The sequence below is a fragment of the Nestor notabilis genome, unplaced genomic scaffold (genome assembly GCF_000696875.1).
Source record: "Nestor notabilis isolate BGI_N333 unplaced genomic scaffold, ASM69687v1 scaffold10966, whole genome shotgun sequence".
NCBI classification, from domain to species: domain Eukaryota; kingdom Metazoa; phylum Chordata; class Aves; order Psittaciformes; family Psittacidae; genus Nestor; species Nestor notabilis.
This window is the reverse complement of record NW_009932386.1, coordinates 72,522-92,027: the sequence shown is the minus strand read 5'-3', so window position 1 is coordinate 92,027 and position 19,506 is coordinate 72,522. Positions and strand designations below refer to the sequence as shown.

The 19,506-nt window shown below is 43.5% G+C and overlaps 1 protein-coding gene across 1 annotated transcript in view; it reads left to right on the top strand.

Annotated features, from left to right (window-relative positions):
- Window positions 1-2,316: 2,316 nt before the first annotated feature.
- EPHA5 (EPH receptor A5) overlaps window positions 2,317-19,506 on the top strand; it is a gene marked incomplete at its 5' end in the record, with an annotated part of 81,372 nt that continues 64,182 nt past the window's right edge. Inside the window, one exon of the mRNA XM_010016364.1 lies at window positions 2,317-2,652. Within this exon, the coding sequence (XP_010014666.1) occupies window positions 2,317-2,652 (336 nt within the window). The remainder of the gene's footprint in view (window positions 2,653-19,506) is intronic.

Sequence of the window (19,506 nt, the reverse complement as noted above, 5' to 3'; positions counted from 1 at the left end):
TATATATATATATATTAGGGTATATATATAGGTACATATGTTAAAAAATTTGGTTAACTAGTATCTTTGTCCTTGACAAAAGGAGGTTGGAAATTAAAACAGATCTTCCTAGCAGACCTAGGGCCCTCTCTTCCAAAGATAAAAACCTGTTTTCTTATCCCAGCTGTGATTTATCAAAGTTTTACCCATTACGGTTTCAGGATTCTTCAAATAGGTCTTGTTAGCTATCTGTAGACTACTAAAGACCTATCTCTGAACCCCTGTGAGAATGCTAATTTTATAGGTTATGAAGTCCCACTAGCTTCAAAGTGCTTCCACTGAAGTTATGTTTTTAAGCCTTCAAGAACTGCAGCTGACTCTTCTGTACAAACCAAGTAAAAATCTCTGGTGGATTTACAAAAGTAATAATTTATCCTACTTAAAGATACATTGTCCAGTAAGTGTTTCTTGTGCCTGATTTCTTTATTTTTTTCTTAGAGTACTGGTAGCAGTAAAAGGGCATTCATCCAGTGGAAGAAAAAATAGGCCAATCTAAACAGTAGAAACGTATAGAAAACCCCTGAGTGCAGTATATATAACTCCACACAGCTCCAGTGATGAATTTCATACTTTCCATTTTATCAGTATGAGTATGACAGTACAGAAAATAGTCCTGTCTTGGGCTGTACCTTGGTGTCATTAGCTAGGTAGCACTGGGTCCCTGTGGTGCAGATTGCGAGTGACTTGCTTCCCGTGATCTAAAGTGATCACAGAACAAACAAAGAGGATGTGTTATTTCCTAAACTAACTTAGCTTTTGTATCCAACTGCCTTTCTGTCTCCCCCCAACAACAACAACAAATCAGGATTATTTATTTCCTCTGTGAGTTTCTCATTGAATCGTAACAGCTTGAGTCAAAATCATGACAGTGTTTTATCAGTGTTACCAATTTTACAGACTTAAATAGGGGAATAGGAAAGGGAAATAGAGGAAAATACTTCTGGTTTATAAGGTAATTTCAGTTTTGCAACACTGCCTGTTTAAAATATGATACTGAGTTTAATTATCACAACAAAACAAGAAGATGACAACCTAAGACAGGCTGTTGAATTCATATGGATTTCTAGCTGATGAAGCGACTTGTCAGGCTCTTTTCAATGAACTGCTCATAAGTTTTGACAGCTTCATTCAAACTGAAGTGTGTTGCCTTCCCTCATCTACCTCCCTTGGAAAAATCCCAGTCTCTGCTGCATAGCTTCTGGTAGCACTGTGACTAACATCCTTCCTGGCTTGCTTTGGTAAATTTCCTCTTTCTTCCTCGTTCATTAGCATTCCCTGAGTATATAACATGTGAATCTCTTGCATGAGATTCCTGCTTGTCCTCTCACTTTGTCTTCAAGGTTGTATATGCAGCTTGCCCTTCACCTCCAACACAAGCCTGCTAAAACACTTGCAGCACCTCTGCAAATAAACCATCTTGAAGGTGTCTCCAGGTGGGCTTTGCTTGCCCAGCTGTGGTCTTTCCCAGCAGGATGAAGGAAAACAGCTCATCTTTTGCAGGAGCCCTGGTACCTTTGCAGCTGCTGTTTCTCCTTTGATAGCCTTGCCAGTACCATGCTGGCATCCTGAGTGGGGAGGCTTGGCAAAATAAGCAAGCACAGTGTGGCTAACCAACTGTGCTAGAGCTTGGCAGGGATCAAGAAGGCTGCCATTGAGTAGCTGGATATGGCCATGTTTCCAGTGACCCATGTAGATAACCATCTGCTTTGGGCTACATTGAGCATTTCAGTTAGGTGTGATTTGGATGCCAAAGCTTAGGTTTCACTGTTGCCAAATATCTGATGGGGAGAGGCGGGTGCACACAGAGGAGAGATTTGGTGTCTGAGTTGAGTACCTAAAGAGTGTGAATGCCACAGCATATGTCTTTTTTTAGGATATAGGGCTAGTAATATAGGGCCAGTGGGGTGCAGAGGGGGAATCTTGCTGCTGGTGAAGCCAGTGACTTGGGCAGAGCAAAGATTTACAGCTCTCTTCTCAGGAAGAGTAAGGAGAGCACAAGAGGCAATGCTGTAGGATGAAGTGCTCCTCCTGTTGGGTTTGAGGCAGCCCTATGCCTTGTCCTCCTGTGCAGGTGCTGCATCCCAGCACAGACCCCTTGAGGCGAGGTGGGAGTACTCAAAACAAATCCCCATTTTCCCACTTCTTCAGGTGCTTCTGCAAAATGTACTTTCTGGCGCATGAGCAACAGGGCATCTCTCTTCAGCCTAGCGAGTAGTAGAGAGCAGGATGACTGATAATACTGTTTTTACCATGTGTTTTTCTCACTTTACAAACCAGGACCCCCCTCTGCTCCTCGGAGTGCCATCTCAAATGTTAACGAGACTAGTGTCTTTCTGGAATGGATTCCCCCTGCTGATACTGGTGGAAGGAAAGATGTGTCTTATTATATTGCATGCAAGAAGTGCAACTCACACTCAGGTCTGTGTGAGGCGTGTGGCAGTCATGTCAGGTACCTCCCCCAGCAAACCGGCCTGAAAAACACCTCTGTCATGATGGTGGATCTGCTTGCCCATACAAACTATACCTTTGAAATTGAGGCAGTGAATGGAGTATCCGACCAGAACCCTGGAGCCCGGCAGTTTGTGTCTGTAAATGTAACCACAAACCAGGCAGGTAAGTGAATCTTCAACTTGGGGAAATGTCTGGGGTGGGAGCCTGAGCCAGTCAGACCCTGTGCAGACCTCCCTTTGAAATGGGTGGAGATCTCCAGCGTGGAGGGCTGGACTGTCACGTCTTCAAATATACGTGTACAGGTGGTTGTGTCTCTCATAGGTTACAATTACTGCAGTCTTCAGCATGTTTCCTCCCAGCAGGACACACTTTTAGGATTTTTGACTCTTTCCTTTTACACTAAGCTACTTGGAGATCCCTCCACTTCTTCGCATTTTGGTGTACCCACCTGCTAAACCAGAAAGAAAACAGTTGCCTTTCCTGTTGAGAAAGGGAAATTTCTAGGAGTTAATTTTCATTTCAAATGCCAATGGTTAAAATGTTCTAACTTTGCAAACAGTTACCTGAAGAAAATGCTTTGAGTGACTTTAGGAAATTTAATCACTATTCTGCATTGTGATGCTAAAGTGACTGGACTCAGGCTGGTAAGATATGATATGCTGTCACAGCTTCTCCAAGGTAGGGCTGACATGTCATTGCTTACTGCGTCCTTCTTGGTTTTGCCCTGTGCCGGCAGAGATGTAGACTGGTTTGTTCCTTTGTCCAGAGTTCAGATCTGCCTGTCCTTCCTTTGCCCAGCAGTTGAAAAGAGCTTCCGTTTTTGACACAGACAGGGAGCTGCCATTGTCCCTTGTCATTTGGAGGTGTGATGGGAGGCAAGAAAATGATTGCATGTCCTTCCATGCACATCAACACACCAGGCATATCACATATCTTCTGTAAGCCCTGAAGACCTGTCTGTCCTTCTTCTCTTGTCCATCATGCTCTGTGTTTTAGGGTCTTAACCTTTGCCTACCTGGCTTGCTTCCTGCCGTTTTAGTGCAGGGCTCCCCAGTGACACTCATCTACTGTGGAGTCCTTCCAGGAATGTGAACAAATGGTGTTTGAGGCTGTGAGGACTGTGCTGCCAGATCACTGAAGCAACCCCCTTGTCTTCTCCTGACAGACAGGGCTTAGCCGGAAAGTCTGGTGCAGTATGCAGCATAACAGGTAGATGGAGATTGGCAGATCCTCACTGCAGAGCAGAAAATTGCTAGCTGAAGCAGGGCTGCGTTTCATGCCTGCTACCCGGGTGAACATGTGCAGGCTTGGCAGCCAGCAGCTCGAGAGTGTGATTGCATCGCACTTCATCAGATACCTGTCCTGGTAATTAGAGCGGAGAGGAAATAAAGGCATGCCGGGCTTGCTGCTGATGGATGCGGCTGGAAATCTTCTGGAGGAACATCAGTGAATGGCAGTATGACACCTGTTAAGGGCACCTGTTTAATGCAGATCAATGGGTGCCATGGTCATAATACTGTTTCCTGTTTTCCCGTTGTGAAGGCTGCTGCCAGTAACCGTTGTTGGAAAAGGTGTATTTTCCTGTTAGTGGGCTTGCATTAGTATTTCATTGCTGGCAATGGATTTTCCCTGATATGTGGAGTTAAATCCACGTAAACCTCAGTAAATGTAGTTGCATGAGGGGAGATGATACGTTGCTGATCAGTGCAGACTGTGAGGAACTGGTCCCAATTCGTGAGTTATGTCCCAAACTCCCCATAGTTGCAGTAGGATTTATCCATGTAGCTGTCTTCCTGTTCGTCAGGCCAAGAATAACCTCCTTGTGCAGGTATCTCCTCCAGCCTTGTATTGAAAGGTCCATTATAGGAAATGGTAGGCCTGTGATGAATGTGGATTATGCTAAGGACAATTGGGTAAGTGTAGCTTCTGATTCAGTCTCACTGTTTATCCTGGTGGCGCTACAATCAGGAGAGATACTAATGGATCCAGCCATGAGTGTTTAATTCACTGTGTGATGTTGAAATTGCATCTGTATGGTCTCGTGCTTAATTCAACAGGAGTGGTGACTGTATTTTGCTGTCTCTCTGGCTGGTCCCACTACTCATTCAGGAGGAGAACCAGGCCTTTCTGCTGCACCTGTAGCATCAAACATCCTTCCCAGTAACATGCTTTTTGCGTAGTCCCAGGGGTGATCATCAGTTTGTCCATGCCAGAAATAAAGCAGCCATAGAGGGGGGAGTTTGCAAATCAGATTAGCTGTCAAGCATGGAAAGTGAGTATCTGTTTTCTTAAGCTGCCTCCAAAAAATACCCTTTGAGGCAAGTAATGGAAGTGTACAGGTGGAGTGGTCCATGCCTGGCCATGCCCAAAGATGCTGGATATCTCTGAATGAGTCTCACCTTCAGCTGTCTTCTCTCAAGGAAGTAGAGGTAGGGCACATGGGGCTTCAGGAAGTCTCATCCCACTCATCTTCCACCTGAAATTACCACCAGATACAGCTCTGGGGGCTTATCTTTTCCCTCATACAGGTTTTCTGGTGGTATGATTATATTTTCATGAAGGCTGGTGTAATGAAGTTGAGTCACTAGAAGCAGGGACACAAGGCCAACAGCAGCAGTAGGAGAAATCCTGCTACAAGAAATGCTGGCTGCAGAAAATGAACAAAACTGCATGCTGTGGGATAGGTCTGGCTGCTGAAGTCCTGTTGGCAGGTATTCACTAACCAAGCACTGCAGAGAAATGCCAGTGTTTGTTTTGTTGGTTTGGCTTTTGTCTGTCCCAAAAAGACCATGTGAATTTCAGGACTGCAGAGAATGCAGAGGCAGTGGGGTGCTGGGTGCATGACCTCTTCTGTGCATGGGAGCTTTTGGCAGCAAATACTGTCTCTGGGTTGGGCTCTTGAAGGGGTTGCTTCCTGAAAAAAATGTGGTTTTCTTCAAAATAATTTGTCCCCCTTTCTCTTTCCCCAACTTAAAATAATGAGAAAAAGAATTTGTGCTGACAGTAAGTCTAGCATTTTCAGACGGATTTAATTTTCCACTGAATTTTTGAAATCAGATTTGGAAAAACATCAAGGAAACAGTAACGTTTTGTGCACAAGAGAAGGCAGATCAGCTCGTGACTCCAGCATGTTTCTGCTCTGTCAGTCTCTTGGGACCTGGCAGTACTTGGAATGCGACCATCCACATGGGATGCAGTGTCCTTAGGCTTCAGTTGCAAGACTAGTTCCCCTGTCACCCTCTTGCAATCTCTAAGCTTCTGTTGGTTATGTGGGATTTTGCAGATGTTTTCTGCTGGAGAACATGTATGTAGAAAGGGTGAGCAATGCCACAAGCCAGGGGAGGTAGAAAATGCAATGGCCTACATCATGACTGCCCTAGAGCTGTTGCAGGCAGAGGACCTTATTCCCTTTATAAGTACATGGGTTGGCCAAAGTATGGTTCTCTCCTGTGGGATTGCTGCAAAATACATGCCCAAGGGACTTCCCAGCACAGATGGCAGGGAGCCATCTGTAATGCGCTCTCACAGTGCATTAAAAAGTGTGCCTTGTGCACATAGGCTGGAGCCCAGTGAATAATTCATAGGCTGTAATGAGAGGATTAAGTTAGTCATCCTCTTCTTTTTCATGGTTTTGCTCAAGTTTTGGAACTGCCATCTATTTAGATGGTTTCCAGAGAGCAGTCTGTGCATGCTGCTAATACTGAAGTTTGCTTTTCAAGTGACAACCACGTGATGATTTTTTTCTCAGCGATTTCACCAAGCTGGATGATTAAGTAATGCTGTCGCTCTAGACAGAGATGTGCATCTCCCTTGAGGCCTTTCATCTTATCTGCCCTGTATACAGAAAGCACCTACCATGATGTCTTGGTCAGAGAAGTGCGTCTTGTAATGGGTCCATAGAGAGAAAGCAGTTGTGATTCATGGTTGCCTGCACACCCATTGTATCATCGTAGGAGTACATGGAGAAGATGCCATGTATAAAACCTTTCTAGGCTTAAAACCTGCCAAGACTACTCACTTTAAGCCCAAACAGCCAAGCAATTTTCTTTGCCTTTCATTTCCATCATCTCCCATGCTGGATATGGCTTCAGGCATGGTGCTGACCTGGAGGTGGGGGTGCAAGAATGGGGCGGTTCTCCTGCTGGCATCCCAAATGCCACAGAGTCCTTTATGCTTAAAGACCTTACTTATGTGTGTTTTCAGATAAGCTGCCTGCCCGTTTTCTGTTTGAAAAGTCAGGACACAGTGTTCAGTCCCCTCCTGTGACCTGTATGATATTTTTAAGCCTTTGGGGGGAGAAAGAGAAGAAAGATCAAGACGTGCTTGCTAACAGAGGAGGTGTTCAGGTGTCTAATGCCTCAAGAAGTCTGTGTGTGCCTGAGGCCAAACCAGAGATCAAGCTGCATCCTGTGGTGCAGCAATGCTGTTTAAGCAAAGGTGTTAAAGGGCAGGACCTGGCAACTCGTGCTGCTGCCTGGAAAGCATGGCTAGGTTCTTGCTTGGCAAAAAAACCACAACAGCTCACTGGATGCTTGGAGAAGCTGGAAAGCTCTTGGAACAGGGAGGTGTGCTGAGAGCCATGATCCTTACTCTGGTTGTGCATTCTGGGGGAGAGAACAATGGAGAAGGTGTTTTCCTTAGCACTCAGGATGTACCAGTCTTTGAAAAGCAGCCAAAGGTGATTCAGGAAAGGAAACCTGCAATGTAGAGCTGCTTGTAATCTTATATCAGCAGCGGCATGCTTCTGAAACCAATAGACTGCAGCCCTGCACAATCTGGGAAGAAAACATCAGAAAAGGAGACAAGAAGATGGCTGTGCTAGGAAGCATGTTTTCAGAGATTGCCTTCGGGAATGGACAGGTTCAAGTCCTGTAAAGTTCAGGGTCTGGTTCTTGCCACTTTCAAGTCTCACTGGCTTATTTGGTTTGGCTTGGTGAGGGGGGCAGTTTGCTTATTTTCTTTAGAAATAATAAAAAATTTCCAAAAGGATGCTCCAGTAGATGCAATGTGTTTCATACATCTCACATGAGAAGCAAGATTGGTTTTGCACCTCTACTTTTCAACCAGAAATGCTGACCTAGGGCCTGTGAAAGCTTAAGCAGATGCTTAGTTTTGCAAGACTCTTTTCACAGCCAGGGTGGTGAGCAGGGCTTGCTTGCAAATGTCCGTTGTAAGAGTACTTGATCCATTGAGGTGCATCATCTCCTCAGCAATGGTCAGGATACCATAGAAAGGGTGTGAGCATGAGGCAGACACGTACTGATGTTTCCTTAGAGCACTTTCAAACCTCCAGGGACAATGTCTTTGTGCTTTATAGACCTTAATGGATTTTTCTTGCATGAATTTGATCATTTTATGAACTCCAAGAAAATTTCAGCAGCTGCAGGCAATCCTGTATGAATTTGGTATGTCTGATAGTTTAAGCTGTGCTTTAGATTCATGTTGGTCAGAGAGGAGTTATTAGTGGCATAAATAAAGGGTTTAAGGCTTGCAGTTGCCTATCTATTTGGAAAGCACTGTTACTTAGAGATGCTGTGCTAGCTTCTGGTGCATTAACACAGGTATTGCAACATCTAACCTAGAACGGTGTGCTCTTAAAAGCGAAGTATAATCATCCATACAAGGATGGTGAGTACATGGGTGTTTTAATAAGCAGAGGTAAACTAGTACTGCCTTGAAGACCATGGTATCCATTTAAACTTGGGTGCACTGTGCACTGTAGCATGTGGCAGCATAACTGCACCTTGCAGCAGGATCCTTCTGCTGGCTGTGAACACCCTTCATGTCCAGGGAGATGCAGAAATGAGTATCGAGCTGCCAGTGATGGTTCAGGCAGGAAGAGAGATTAATTTCATTTGTCCTGTGTGTATGCTGGTAATAAGCCTCAAGAAGTGTTCTGCTCTTTTTGAAGGTGATCACATGTAATCAGAGGATGCAATCATAGGTAGTTAAAAACCAAACATGCTGGCAGAGCAAAGTAAAACCTGAAAACCAGTGTTGCACAAAAGGTTTATTGTTTGATTTTTTTGTGTGTGTGTGATGGGCACATTTATTCTGAATACAGAATCTTCATCCACCACCTTATTCCAGGGTCGTGAGTTCACCCCAGCCCAGATGGCTGGGTGTCTGCTACGAAATGAATTATGGATCAGCTGAATATTTTACAGTTTTATTTATAACTCCCCAGTTGGTAATTGCTACTTTTTCATAGTTTGTTATAAGTGTTTTTGTTATACTTGGACTATTAGAAATACGTGCTTGAATATTGAAAGAATTCTTTAGAATATGAAAAAAATCTCCCACATTACAATATGACTTTTAGTTAGAGGTCATTTTTATTCTTGAAGACAACTCTGTTGTTGATATATGAAGACATTAAAAGATGAAATAAAAAGTGTTTTCCTCCATCTACAGGCAGACCTTTCAATTTTGACATGAAATTAAAATATCTTATTTATAGAAGAAAATAAAAATAGTAAGCAATAGTCATCCCCATCCACCCTCCTCCTAAAAAAAGGAAAGAGAAAGGCACTGAGTTCTTGTGATGAGATTCAATCAATGACATCTATTCTGTGTTGTGTAGTAGGGTGCAGATTTTACCATCTCCCACTGGCAGCAAGACAAATATCTTTAAAGGAGTAAGTTTTCTTCAAAGCATGCTGCTCATGAGGTAGTCACATGGACTACGAAAAGTAAATCAGAATCATAGAATGCTTTGGGTTGGAAAGGACCTTAAGATCATCTAGTTCCAATCCCCCTGCCATGAGCAGGGACAGCTCACCCTAGACCATGTTTCCCAAGGCTCTGTCCAGCCTGGCCTTGAACACTGCCAGGGTTGGAGCATTTACCACTTCTTCGGGCAACCCATTCCAGTGCCTCACCACCCTCACTGTAAAGAACTTCTTCCTTATATCTAACCTGAACTTCCCCTGTTCAAGTTTTAACCCATTATCCCTTATCCTACCACTACAGTCCTTAATGAAGAGTCCCCCCCAAAATTCCTCATAGGCCCCCTTCAGATACTGGAAGGGTGCTATCAGGTCTCCACGCAGCCTTCTCTTTTCCAGGCTGAACAGCCCCAACTTCCTCAGCCTGTCTTCATACAGGAGGTGCTTGAGCCCCCTTATCCCCCTCGTGGCCTCTTCTGGACTTGCTCCAGCAGCTCCATGTCCTTCTTACGTTGAGGACAAGAGAACTGTGCACAGTACTCCTAGTGGAGTACTGCTTTCCCAGTCATGAGAGCAGAATAGAGGGGCAGGATCCAGGTTACACCTGGGGAAAGTTTATCTATGAATGCCACACAGGTGGTGCCATGCAGCTGGGTATAAGGGAGCAAGAGCTGCCCAAAATATTCTGCTTGAGGTCCTGCAGCCAGTAGGATCAATGCTGGTTGCTCCGTAACATCCCAGAACCACAGGGATCACCACCAGCAATGTAGATTTAGGCTTGGGGTAAAATAGCAGAGATTGGGCAGCCCAAGTCTAGATTTTTAGAGGTGAATGAGGAGCAAATACTGATATTTTCCAAAACTCATAGAGCAGTCTGTGCTGCAATCAGATGTTCTAAGAGCATCACAAGGTCAGAGCTGTAAGAAACTTGTGTTTTTGTAGAGCACAACTGGTGTTACATTGCAAGAGTGATAGTGCTAGTTTAAAATTTTATTTCTCATTTTGCTGGCATCTTTTTTAAAGGATTGCCAAGTAATTTTATATTTATCTAGTTCTGATCCCTTTAAACAGTCTTTTTGGCCAAGGAGTTCTCTTTGTATTGTGCTGAGCACAGTACTTGGCAGAGAGCAAAAATAAAGCATCTAAAATGTTTTCACTGACCAGAAATGGCCCATCAATGTATAGATTATTTTTTAACATAAACGTAGCTTCTGAATTTTTATTACTAATAAAATCTTATTCAGCTCTTTTGTCTCAGTCTGCAAGCTGATAATTCCTTTGTCTGATATGTTATTTCTCTGATACTGGCTTTAAAAGTAGTTTTATAGTTTTAACACTTTGTGTAGATGATACTTGTGAAAGTGTTCATAAGACACCAAGACTCAAAAATGGCCAAAATACCAACGTAAAAATACTTCAGTCCTGTTAGAGAAATAGCAGGGGACTCGTAAGCATTTAATAAGCATCCCTCTTGCTCTTTGGCTGCAGCTTCTTTACAATACCAAGTAAGTTCTTTATAGTAATCTCCCTCAAAGGTTAAATATAATGGTGGAGGAGCCAGAGTAGTTTGCAACATTTGCATTTCAGTAATTGGGCATTGAGTAAGCTGTGCTACAGAAACAACGCTCAAGGTATAGCTACTTTACAGGACATTTCTTCTTTCCCATGCAATGATCATGCTGATAATACGAATTTGAATGAGCATGAAGGTGTAAGTATGCACATGGCAGCATGTACATGTTTGTGTGTGTACGAACATGCAGGGGACATGCCGGGCAGAAGATGAAAGTTACCCACCCTTGTTTTACGTGGATATCTGTGGCAGCTCACATGGTGTAAATGCATTTTGCTCTTGCTCCCCTGCTACCAAATTGCATGCTAGCCAGGCCTGCGTTCAAAGAGGGTGACTGACTGTGCTGCAAGGCCACCTGACAGTTTTCTGGCCCTATTTTCCTCCTGACTGCTTTCTTAGGCCTTGAACCTGACCTCTCTTTAATATGCAGTTTGTAATTAATCTGTTTGTTCATTTGACCAGATTTTTTCCCCTCAGTTGCTGATGCGCCTATGGAGCAAGCTGGTTTCTGCTTTTCGGGAAGGATTTTTCTGTATCCAGACTGAGCTCCAGCTCATGATGTGCATGAATTACAGGTTCCCAATCAGTATTTTACAGTATTAAGCTGAAATGCATTTCTCCCCTGGATTACTTGTAATTGGAAAGGCACGTTTTGGCAAGGCTTAGAAGGTTTTTCCATGTCTTCTACTGTAGTTGCTATTACAGTCCATTTCTATAGCAAACCCCTTGCTCATTCCTCGAAAGATCTCTGAAAGGCAATCTCTGGCACTGTAATTGCTTGCAAAGGGTTAACATAATAGCAGTACTGTTGCCAGCTAGTGCTTTGTCCGCATTTACTGCCCCCTCTTTCCTTGCCTGGTGGTGTGGAATGGACTGGAGACCTCTATCTGGAGAGCCAAGAACAGCACTATGGTGACAGTGCAGTGGTAAACTATACTTCTTCCACAGCAGCTGGGCCAAAGTTCAGCTACATGTAAATACTGCAAAAAGCTCAAGAGCTGGAAGGCTTTAATTAAAAGGCACTTCAGATGTGCTCATTTGCTGGCATGGTGGAATGCTTTCTGTATCTCCTGGTCCTGGAGGAACGGTCCTGATCAAAGCGAGTAACTAATGGGATTTCCGACTAGATCAGTACAATAGAAATCACCAGAAGGAAAGTGTTATTATTTATTTCTTTTCCTGCTTTGTCAGGCATGATAACTTTTAAGAATATGGGGTCTGATCAAAGGCCGTGTGCGAATCAATGCAGGACACCCGCTGGCTGTGGCACTGCTGGGTGAGTGTTTTTCTGCTGCAATGCAGCAAGCCAGGATGATGCACTGCTCTTTGCTGAAAGGTGCTGAGCACTCTGGTCTGATCCTGTGTGAGCACTTTGGCTTGGGCAAGCCTTGGAGAGAGCACTGCTCTGTGGAAAATGATGGAAAAATTTGCAAACTCAGTTATGGATTTGGCAAAATCCACCCTGTAAGTTTTGCTCCTGACCCATTAGTTCTGCATGGCCTTTTGCAGAGAGAAGTGAAGATGCCTCAAAAGCAAATCTGCTGAACTAGGTGGAAGATGCTACTGGAGGGCACCAGTGCCTGCTTGCTACCTTCCTGGGAGCACACATTGTAATTGTCCACCATGCTTCTGCATCCTGCTGTGCGTCTTTGCTCCGTACCCCTAAGTGAGATGAAAGGAAGCAGTGTTGAATCAGGTAAAAGCAGAAAACTGAGCTTGCCTTCCCTCTTTTGGTTTGCAGGGTTTACAGGACCCTGTGTGTAATGCCTTCATAGTGCCTTCACAACTTTGTGCAATCAGCCTCAGTTCAAGGAGAGAAAGTGGTGCTCAGCCAAGTAGATTATTAATTGTGCTATCTCCTGAGTTGTCTTTCACACAGTTCAGCATTAGCATGGCTTATTATAGGAGACTGACCTGCACTGCACTGTTATCCTATCATCCTGTTGTCCAGGGCTCTGCCTTCCCCACAGCGGGTTGCTGCCTTGGATCATTAAACGATGCAGCTCTGCGGTTTTGCCCTGTTTTCTTGAGGGGTGGCACCAAGAGCATGAAATCGCTTGCTGACCTTTCCAGAGACTTACAGTGTGAGCCTCTAAATGCAAGGCCATGCAAGGACAGTTTCCACAGAGAGGTGGTCTCACACAGTTCAGTAAACTGGAAGATTATCGTTGCAGAAATTACTAGGTAATTTATTGTACATCTCTTTGTACCAGGTGTGACTTGGTCCTTTCATTGTGATGGAAAGGAGCTGGAGGATGACTGGGCAAGGATGCACATGAGGGCTCAGGCCCATCTCTGCCTTCCCCAAAATTGCAGACAGCAACTAGCAAAGCTGAGTGTGCATGAAGGACAAAAAGTCCTGTGCTTTCTGCAGAGGTGACGCACCAAACTTTCTGCTACATGTTGGCTGTTGCTTTGAGGGGGACTTCTGCCAGAGTCAGATAGCCTTGTAGGGCTTTGGGTGCTATTTGCAACCCTTGCAGAACATCTCTGTAAAACAAAACAAATCACCATAAAGTAGTCAGGCAGTTGGTAAGTATTGCACATGCTCAAATAACAATTGTGCGTTAGTCATGGCCTCACACCATTCCTGTATCTACTGATATTAGTCAACAAATGATGACTGCTGCTTTAAATTCAGCTGGTACAGTGTCCGGTTCTGCATTTAGGACAAAATATGGAAGGGAAATGCATGGTAATTATGCAAATATATACAGTAAATAAATGCAAGTTGGCTCAGCTTTCTTTTATCCAGACCTGATGGATACAGCAATATTGGAAGGGTTGCCTAATGTCAGTAAATTATTATTTCAGTGCCTGCAGGTTTTGCACTGTCTTTCATCAGGAAGGTTTTCAGGCATTTGTTGATGGGGAAACTGAGGCATGGAGCTGTGGTGTGAGACGTTAGGGGGCCCACACCAGGGCTGGGACTCTTCTTGCTTCTCCTCTGCCCCTGTTGAACCCTTCTGACCTGTGTTGAAAGTGTTTCCTAACCTGTTTGCCAAACTGACTGTAAGAGCAGATAGGAGAGGCTTGTCAGAGTCCATTGGAGATGGGCTTGGTGGTTGTGGGTTGGTTTTGTTTTGTTTGTTTGTTTGTTTCTGAATTGGTTTCAGTATTACTGGAGTTTCACAGACATGTTAGTCAACAGAGTATTTATCCAAAGTGTTTAGTGAGCTGAAATATGATGAATAGCTTGGGGGAAACTGTGGCATAGTGTCTTTTTGCTCTCAAATTTTAATTGTAACAATGGCAGTGCCCTTTCCTCTTTTACACCATCAGTCAGGAAAGACAATCTTTGGTCCAAGTCCAACTGAGTGCAAGGTATTGCTTGCAATACATTTGGTTGGTGAACCGTGCTCTGTCTGCGAAAAACGGAGCCGTTAATAATGTGACAGTATCCATTCCAAGTGGTTGCAAATTCCCATGCCCAGGCGATTAAATGTAACTAAAATCTTGATCCTTTTGACTTTCTATCCAGCAGGAGAGCAATTGCTACCTCTTCAGTAAATACATTGAGTTTTATTTGGCATTTGGCAGTAATAGTATTTAGAATGGCTTGGCAACTATTCACTGATGAGGGTCCAAAAAAAGCACTTAACAAAATCAAGGGATAGCAGTAATGAAGTGCTAAAGATGCTGACACTTTGTTTATCCTCTTGAGAGCTTACAAAGATTTCATCAGCTCCTTCTGGTTTCTCTGCCTATCCTGGATCATGAGACAGCATCTGCAGTGGCTGGTGAGGGGGCTGCCCTGCAGCGACGGGCATCACCACACAGTGCTGTATCAGGCTGTCCTCCTCGGGGATGCTGTGGTCCAGGGTCACGTAGCCCTCTGCTCTCTGCTCTCTGGTCCCCATGATTGAGCCCCAGGCAGGTGCCCAACAGGCTGATGTGCTGGTGGTTTGGTGGGAGAATATCCAAGTATCTGAAGTAAGGAGCTGTCAGGTCTCCTGCCTCCGTATCTCTGGATCCAGCTACACTGCTTCATAGAAGTAATGGTGAATTTCTGGGGACAGGGCACCCATGTGGCTCCTAAATCACTGGACCCAGGGAGGTCTATGCCCTTTTCAGGAGAGATTTGGTGCTATAACCGGAGCAGTGCTCTGGCGCACACTGCAGCCCCATTCCCTTTACCATGTGGGTGCTTGAAAACTTGAGAGATGCCTGAAGTCAGACATTTTTATTGCTGAATCCAGGAGCGTTTTCCTCTCTAAGAGAAGCAGCAGCTATTTTTCACAGACCAAATGAACCCACCTGTTGGGATAACTGGGCTTCGTTTGGTCCCCAGGCTGCCTTACACGTTCTTTAGGGCCCAAAGGAGTCTTTGAAGTACCATTGAATTTTATTGTTAATGTCTCAGTCATTTACCCTGAATGGAAAAGGGTATTTTTTTCCACTTGCGGGCATGAATAAACTCTCCAGATTGCTGGAAATACTCCCTCTTAAAGGAGAGTTAAAAGTGCTTTTAATATAAGATGGGAGGAGCCAAGAAAAAGGAAGGCTGGTGTGAGCTGTGCCTAGGACTAATCCAGCTCTTCGCAAAAGCACTGGATTTTGTTCTCTGATTAGAAACAGAATAAATCAGATGAAAGGAAAGGAGCTGATAACAGGGTAATACATGTGTTGGAGAAGGGGAGGGATTGGCAAAGGAAAAGCATATAATGTGGGTGACTTTAATTATGTGGAAGGTGGAAAGATTGACTTCTCCACCCTGAGTGGCATGTGAGAGAAGATACATTAGTCTGTCTTCTGTCGGGGGTTGATGAGGTCTTGAAGATGTTACTAGTTACTCGGTAGAAAAAAGGTGCACTCACTGGCAGTATTTATGAGAGCTTTAATTACATTCCACAGACTGAGTTCCAATTAGAAGGGAAGGCGGGAAAAAAGAGGAAAGAAAAAATGTACAGCATGTGTTAAGAGCATGGTGATGAATCTGTGGTTAAGGATAATGTTAAACAAGGTAGCTGTACATCAGGGTGTCATTTGTACACTTACTGCATATATATTTTAGCTGTTTATCCCAACTTCCCTTCTCCCCCCACCACAAGCAAAACACACATAAAGGGGTCAAACAGAGGCCTCCGTTACTCATCTTCCAAGATGGAAGGCAAAGATCATTTGCAATTGCTGCAGTACAAGGCTATTACTTTTTTTTTTTTTTGCCAAATCATTAACTGTGTCATAAAACAGCACTCCAAAAAGGCAGACAGAGACAGATTGCACATTTGTCTCTGCGCTTGCATGAACAGTGGAAAAATATTGCTATCATTAGCGCATTCTTTCAAATTGTGTTTAATGCTGCAGGTTCCCATACTTAGAATCATAGAATGGTTTGGACTGAGTTCACATTATCCTTGTTATAATCTCACCTAACTGGCTGCTTACCGAGATGACCATGATGACTGTTTATTTTAATGTCAGGAGGTAACACCAAAAGGGGAGATTATAAATTGCTCAGCGCTGGCTTAATTCTCTTCTCAGTGTACTCAACCAGGGACCTTACCATTTACTTTACTGCGAGGATGGTACCTCTGTGTCTCAGTGGCTTTGGTACAATTCTCATTGCAACCCTCTCATGTGCCTCAGAAAGAAGCTTTTCTGTACTCTTTACTTGTAGTGTAAGCTGTTTGCCAGTATCTCTGCAGGTGAGGCAGGTAAGAGATGTGTTTTGTCTAATGAGATCAGTGTTAGGCATGGGGAATACCTTGGATCTTGTGGTATTGTTAATTAAAGCAAAGGTGAATCTGCAAACAGTTCGTGACAAACACTGAAATTCTGGCTAGAGAATAGCAGGAATTACCTAGTGATATTGCTTTCATTTCTGATAACAGCATTTCTCACACTGATTGATAAAAAGGCTAACAATGTTTCTTAATAGCGGTGAAATGGCTGCATTGAAGCCCTGGCATTACTTCAGCAAATGGGAAATTTTGCTCTTCTGTTATTCCACAATTGTACTTGGAAAGTTAAATGGATCAAAGGAGAAAACTCCCTTTTCTTTGGTGATGTTGAAATAAAAATCCTTGTTTACTTAAAAGTAGCTATGTCAGGAGTAAGGTATGATGGAGTATAATTGCAAAATCTTATTTGGTAATTAGCATCTTGCAGCCATCTTAATGCCATTAAGAAACAGGCATAATTGCACGTAGGATGCATATATTTATCTTGGAAGCTGGCACTTCAGACCATTAAGATCTATCTGTAGCTTTGCTGTATGCTGCACATAGATTAGTCAAGTTTAGGAGACTTAAGAGTCTGTCAGAAGGAAGCTCCTATCACCAGTGTCAAGTGGTAGGAGAGTGCTTGGAGAGGCACCAGATGTTTCCCATAGCCCTGCTACTGTAACATTTTGGGTCCCTGATATTTATGCATTTCCAGAGGTTTCCCTGTAGCTGGCTGCAGTATTCACCACTGCCCGTTTTATATACATACATGAAAGAAAAAAAAAACCAGAAGCACAGCCAAAATTGGTGAGGGCCAGGAGGGAGCAGTGTTCATCTCATTTGAACTCTGTTGTGCAGGGTGTTTCTGTGTGCCAGCATTGGAGGAGAGAAACCTGTACTCCTGGGAGCCACTGAGAAGAAGCTTGCCTATGAAATAACCCCAGCCACGTCACAGGCACAGGGCTCTGCAGTCTTAAATGAAAAAATTGTTTCTGGGAATTAAACCTGTTCTCCTGTCAGCCCATCAAATAAAGTATAGATAAAAGCAGCTTATTGTGGAAATAAGCAAGACTGGAAGGCGTGTCTGGGAATAAGGCAGGAACAATTTGCCAAGGGAAGAGGATTTTCAATAAAAGATCATCATTAGCAGCTCAGAATTTAGGGCTTTTTAATTAAATGTGTTTGGGAAGGGATGGACAAGGACAATCTCAGGTGAGAGATAGTTTCAACCACAGGCCCAAAGCTACCACCAAAGATGAGGTTGTTTGCACTTCAGCAGAGCATGTTAACTGTGAACCTTGTGGTGCTTTGCAAGGGTTGTGAACGTTCCTCCCACACGTTTTACAGGCTGCAGGAGAGAGTGAAGTGATTTTGCCCAAGGTCACCCAACAGTTCAGCAGCGGGGCCAGGAAGAGACCAAAAGTCACCAGTGTCTGATGGCACTGCGCTTTGCTGGAGTCACGGTCGAGCCATAAAGTTAATTTAGTTCATTTGTGTCCTCTTCCTTTCCCCCATGTTTCTTGACTACTTTTTAGTGCTCAGTGCAGAAATACAGGACTAGGGATTGTTAGGGTTAGGGTGTACGTCTGAGTTGCTCCTGGTGAGGACTGCTGAACAGTACGAGACCATAGATAGGATCTCTTCCTGAATGGAAGAGCAAATTTTTTCTGTGTTTATCTGCAGCTGGCCATTGGTCCAAGTGGTCTTCTGTTTCATTCATTGCTTTGGCTAATTCAGTACCCAGAGGGACATGTTATGTTTCTTCTTCCCTAGTGGATCTAATTCTTGTCTTAGTAACATGGAAGCTACTTCTAATGAAGTCAGTGAGCAATCTGTCATGTGGACAAATGCAAGGTATGGCCTGATGTCTCAGGTAGATTTGATCTTCCCACTTTTGTCCTCTGGATGTCTTACAGCTGCTGCTTGTGTTTCTGTTTGGGCTCTAGAAATTTTGGCTCTAAACATAAAATTTTCCCAGGGTGCTCAGAAAGCAAGTTTTTCTGGTGCATGAAATTGTAATAATTTTGATTTTCATTCCTTTAAGAATGCAGTGTCTTTTTCTTCTACAATTTTAAGAAAATCCCTTTGCCCAGGTCATACAGTATATAGTTGTAGTATGTGAATTGGCATGCCTTACTGAGGAAAAGATGAAGCAGAGAGCATCAGATTTATTACTGAGGCAGCGACTGAGATTTTTTGAGTTCCCAGAGCTTTATCATAGTAACCATTCTGGGTTTTGTCAATAAAGAGATGATCTCGAGAATTAGATCACTGAGATTATAATATACTGCTGTGTTAGACAAGATTCATGGTTGAGAGAGAATATGGCATTTAATGGTCCTTTGAATGTCACATCTAGACTTTAAAGGCCATAGTCTCAGAATAAACAAACAAGAATGCAGCTAGCTCCAGCAGCTTTAAAATTAGCAACACCCCAGTGATGCCAGTGGGAACTTGTGGTCCATAATTATGCAGCAGATAGAAGACTAAGCATCACTGGAAACCATGCAAGGATGATAGCGGTATCGTTCTTGAGATGCAAGGTAAGATGTGCTTACACGATTGGCTTGCCTTTCATTTAGCAGGAGAAAGAAGTAAGTAATATGAAGTTCTTATCAGAGCTATGCATAAGAAGTTAGATGGGCATTGATGGTTTGAGTAATTTGGTTGGAGTACAATAAATAAAGTGACTGTGTATGAAGTAATACAGGTCTCTGCAAGCAGTTGCTTGACAGCTGTACAACTGGCTGGGATTTTTTTTCTGTTACCTATATAATATCTGAATGGATGATAACACTGAAAAAAATATATTTCCACTTTTCTCAGATGCATTTATCATTGGTAGGAAAAGGCACATGGGAGGGTAATCCACGGAGATGGATTCTGTACACTGTAGTGCTAAATAGTATAAAAATGTGTGTGGACAGTTTGCACTGATCAGATAATTCAGTATCTGCAGGCTTTTTAAAGAACAGACTGGGTTTATAATTTTTATAGGCTGATAAATGTTGCCAAATTTCTTGGAAATTCATTGACAATCTTCAAGGGACATTCAACTTTAAAAAACACACTTGAAGCATACATCCTTGCTTAAGGCTTTTCTTGATTC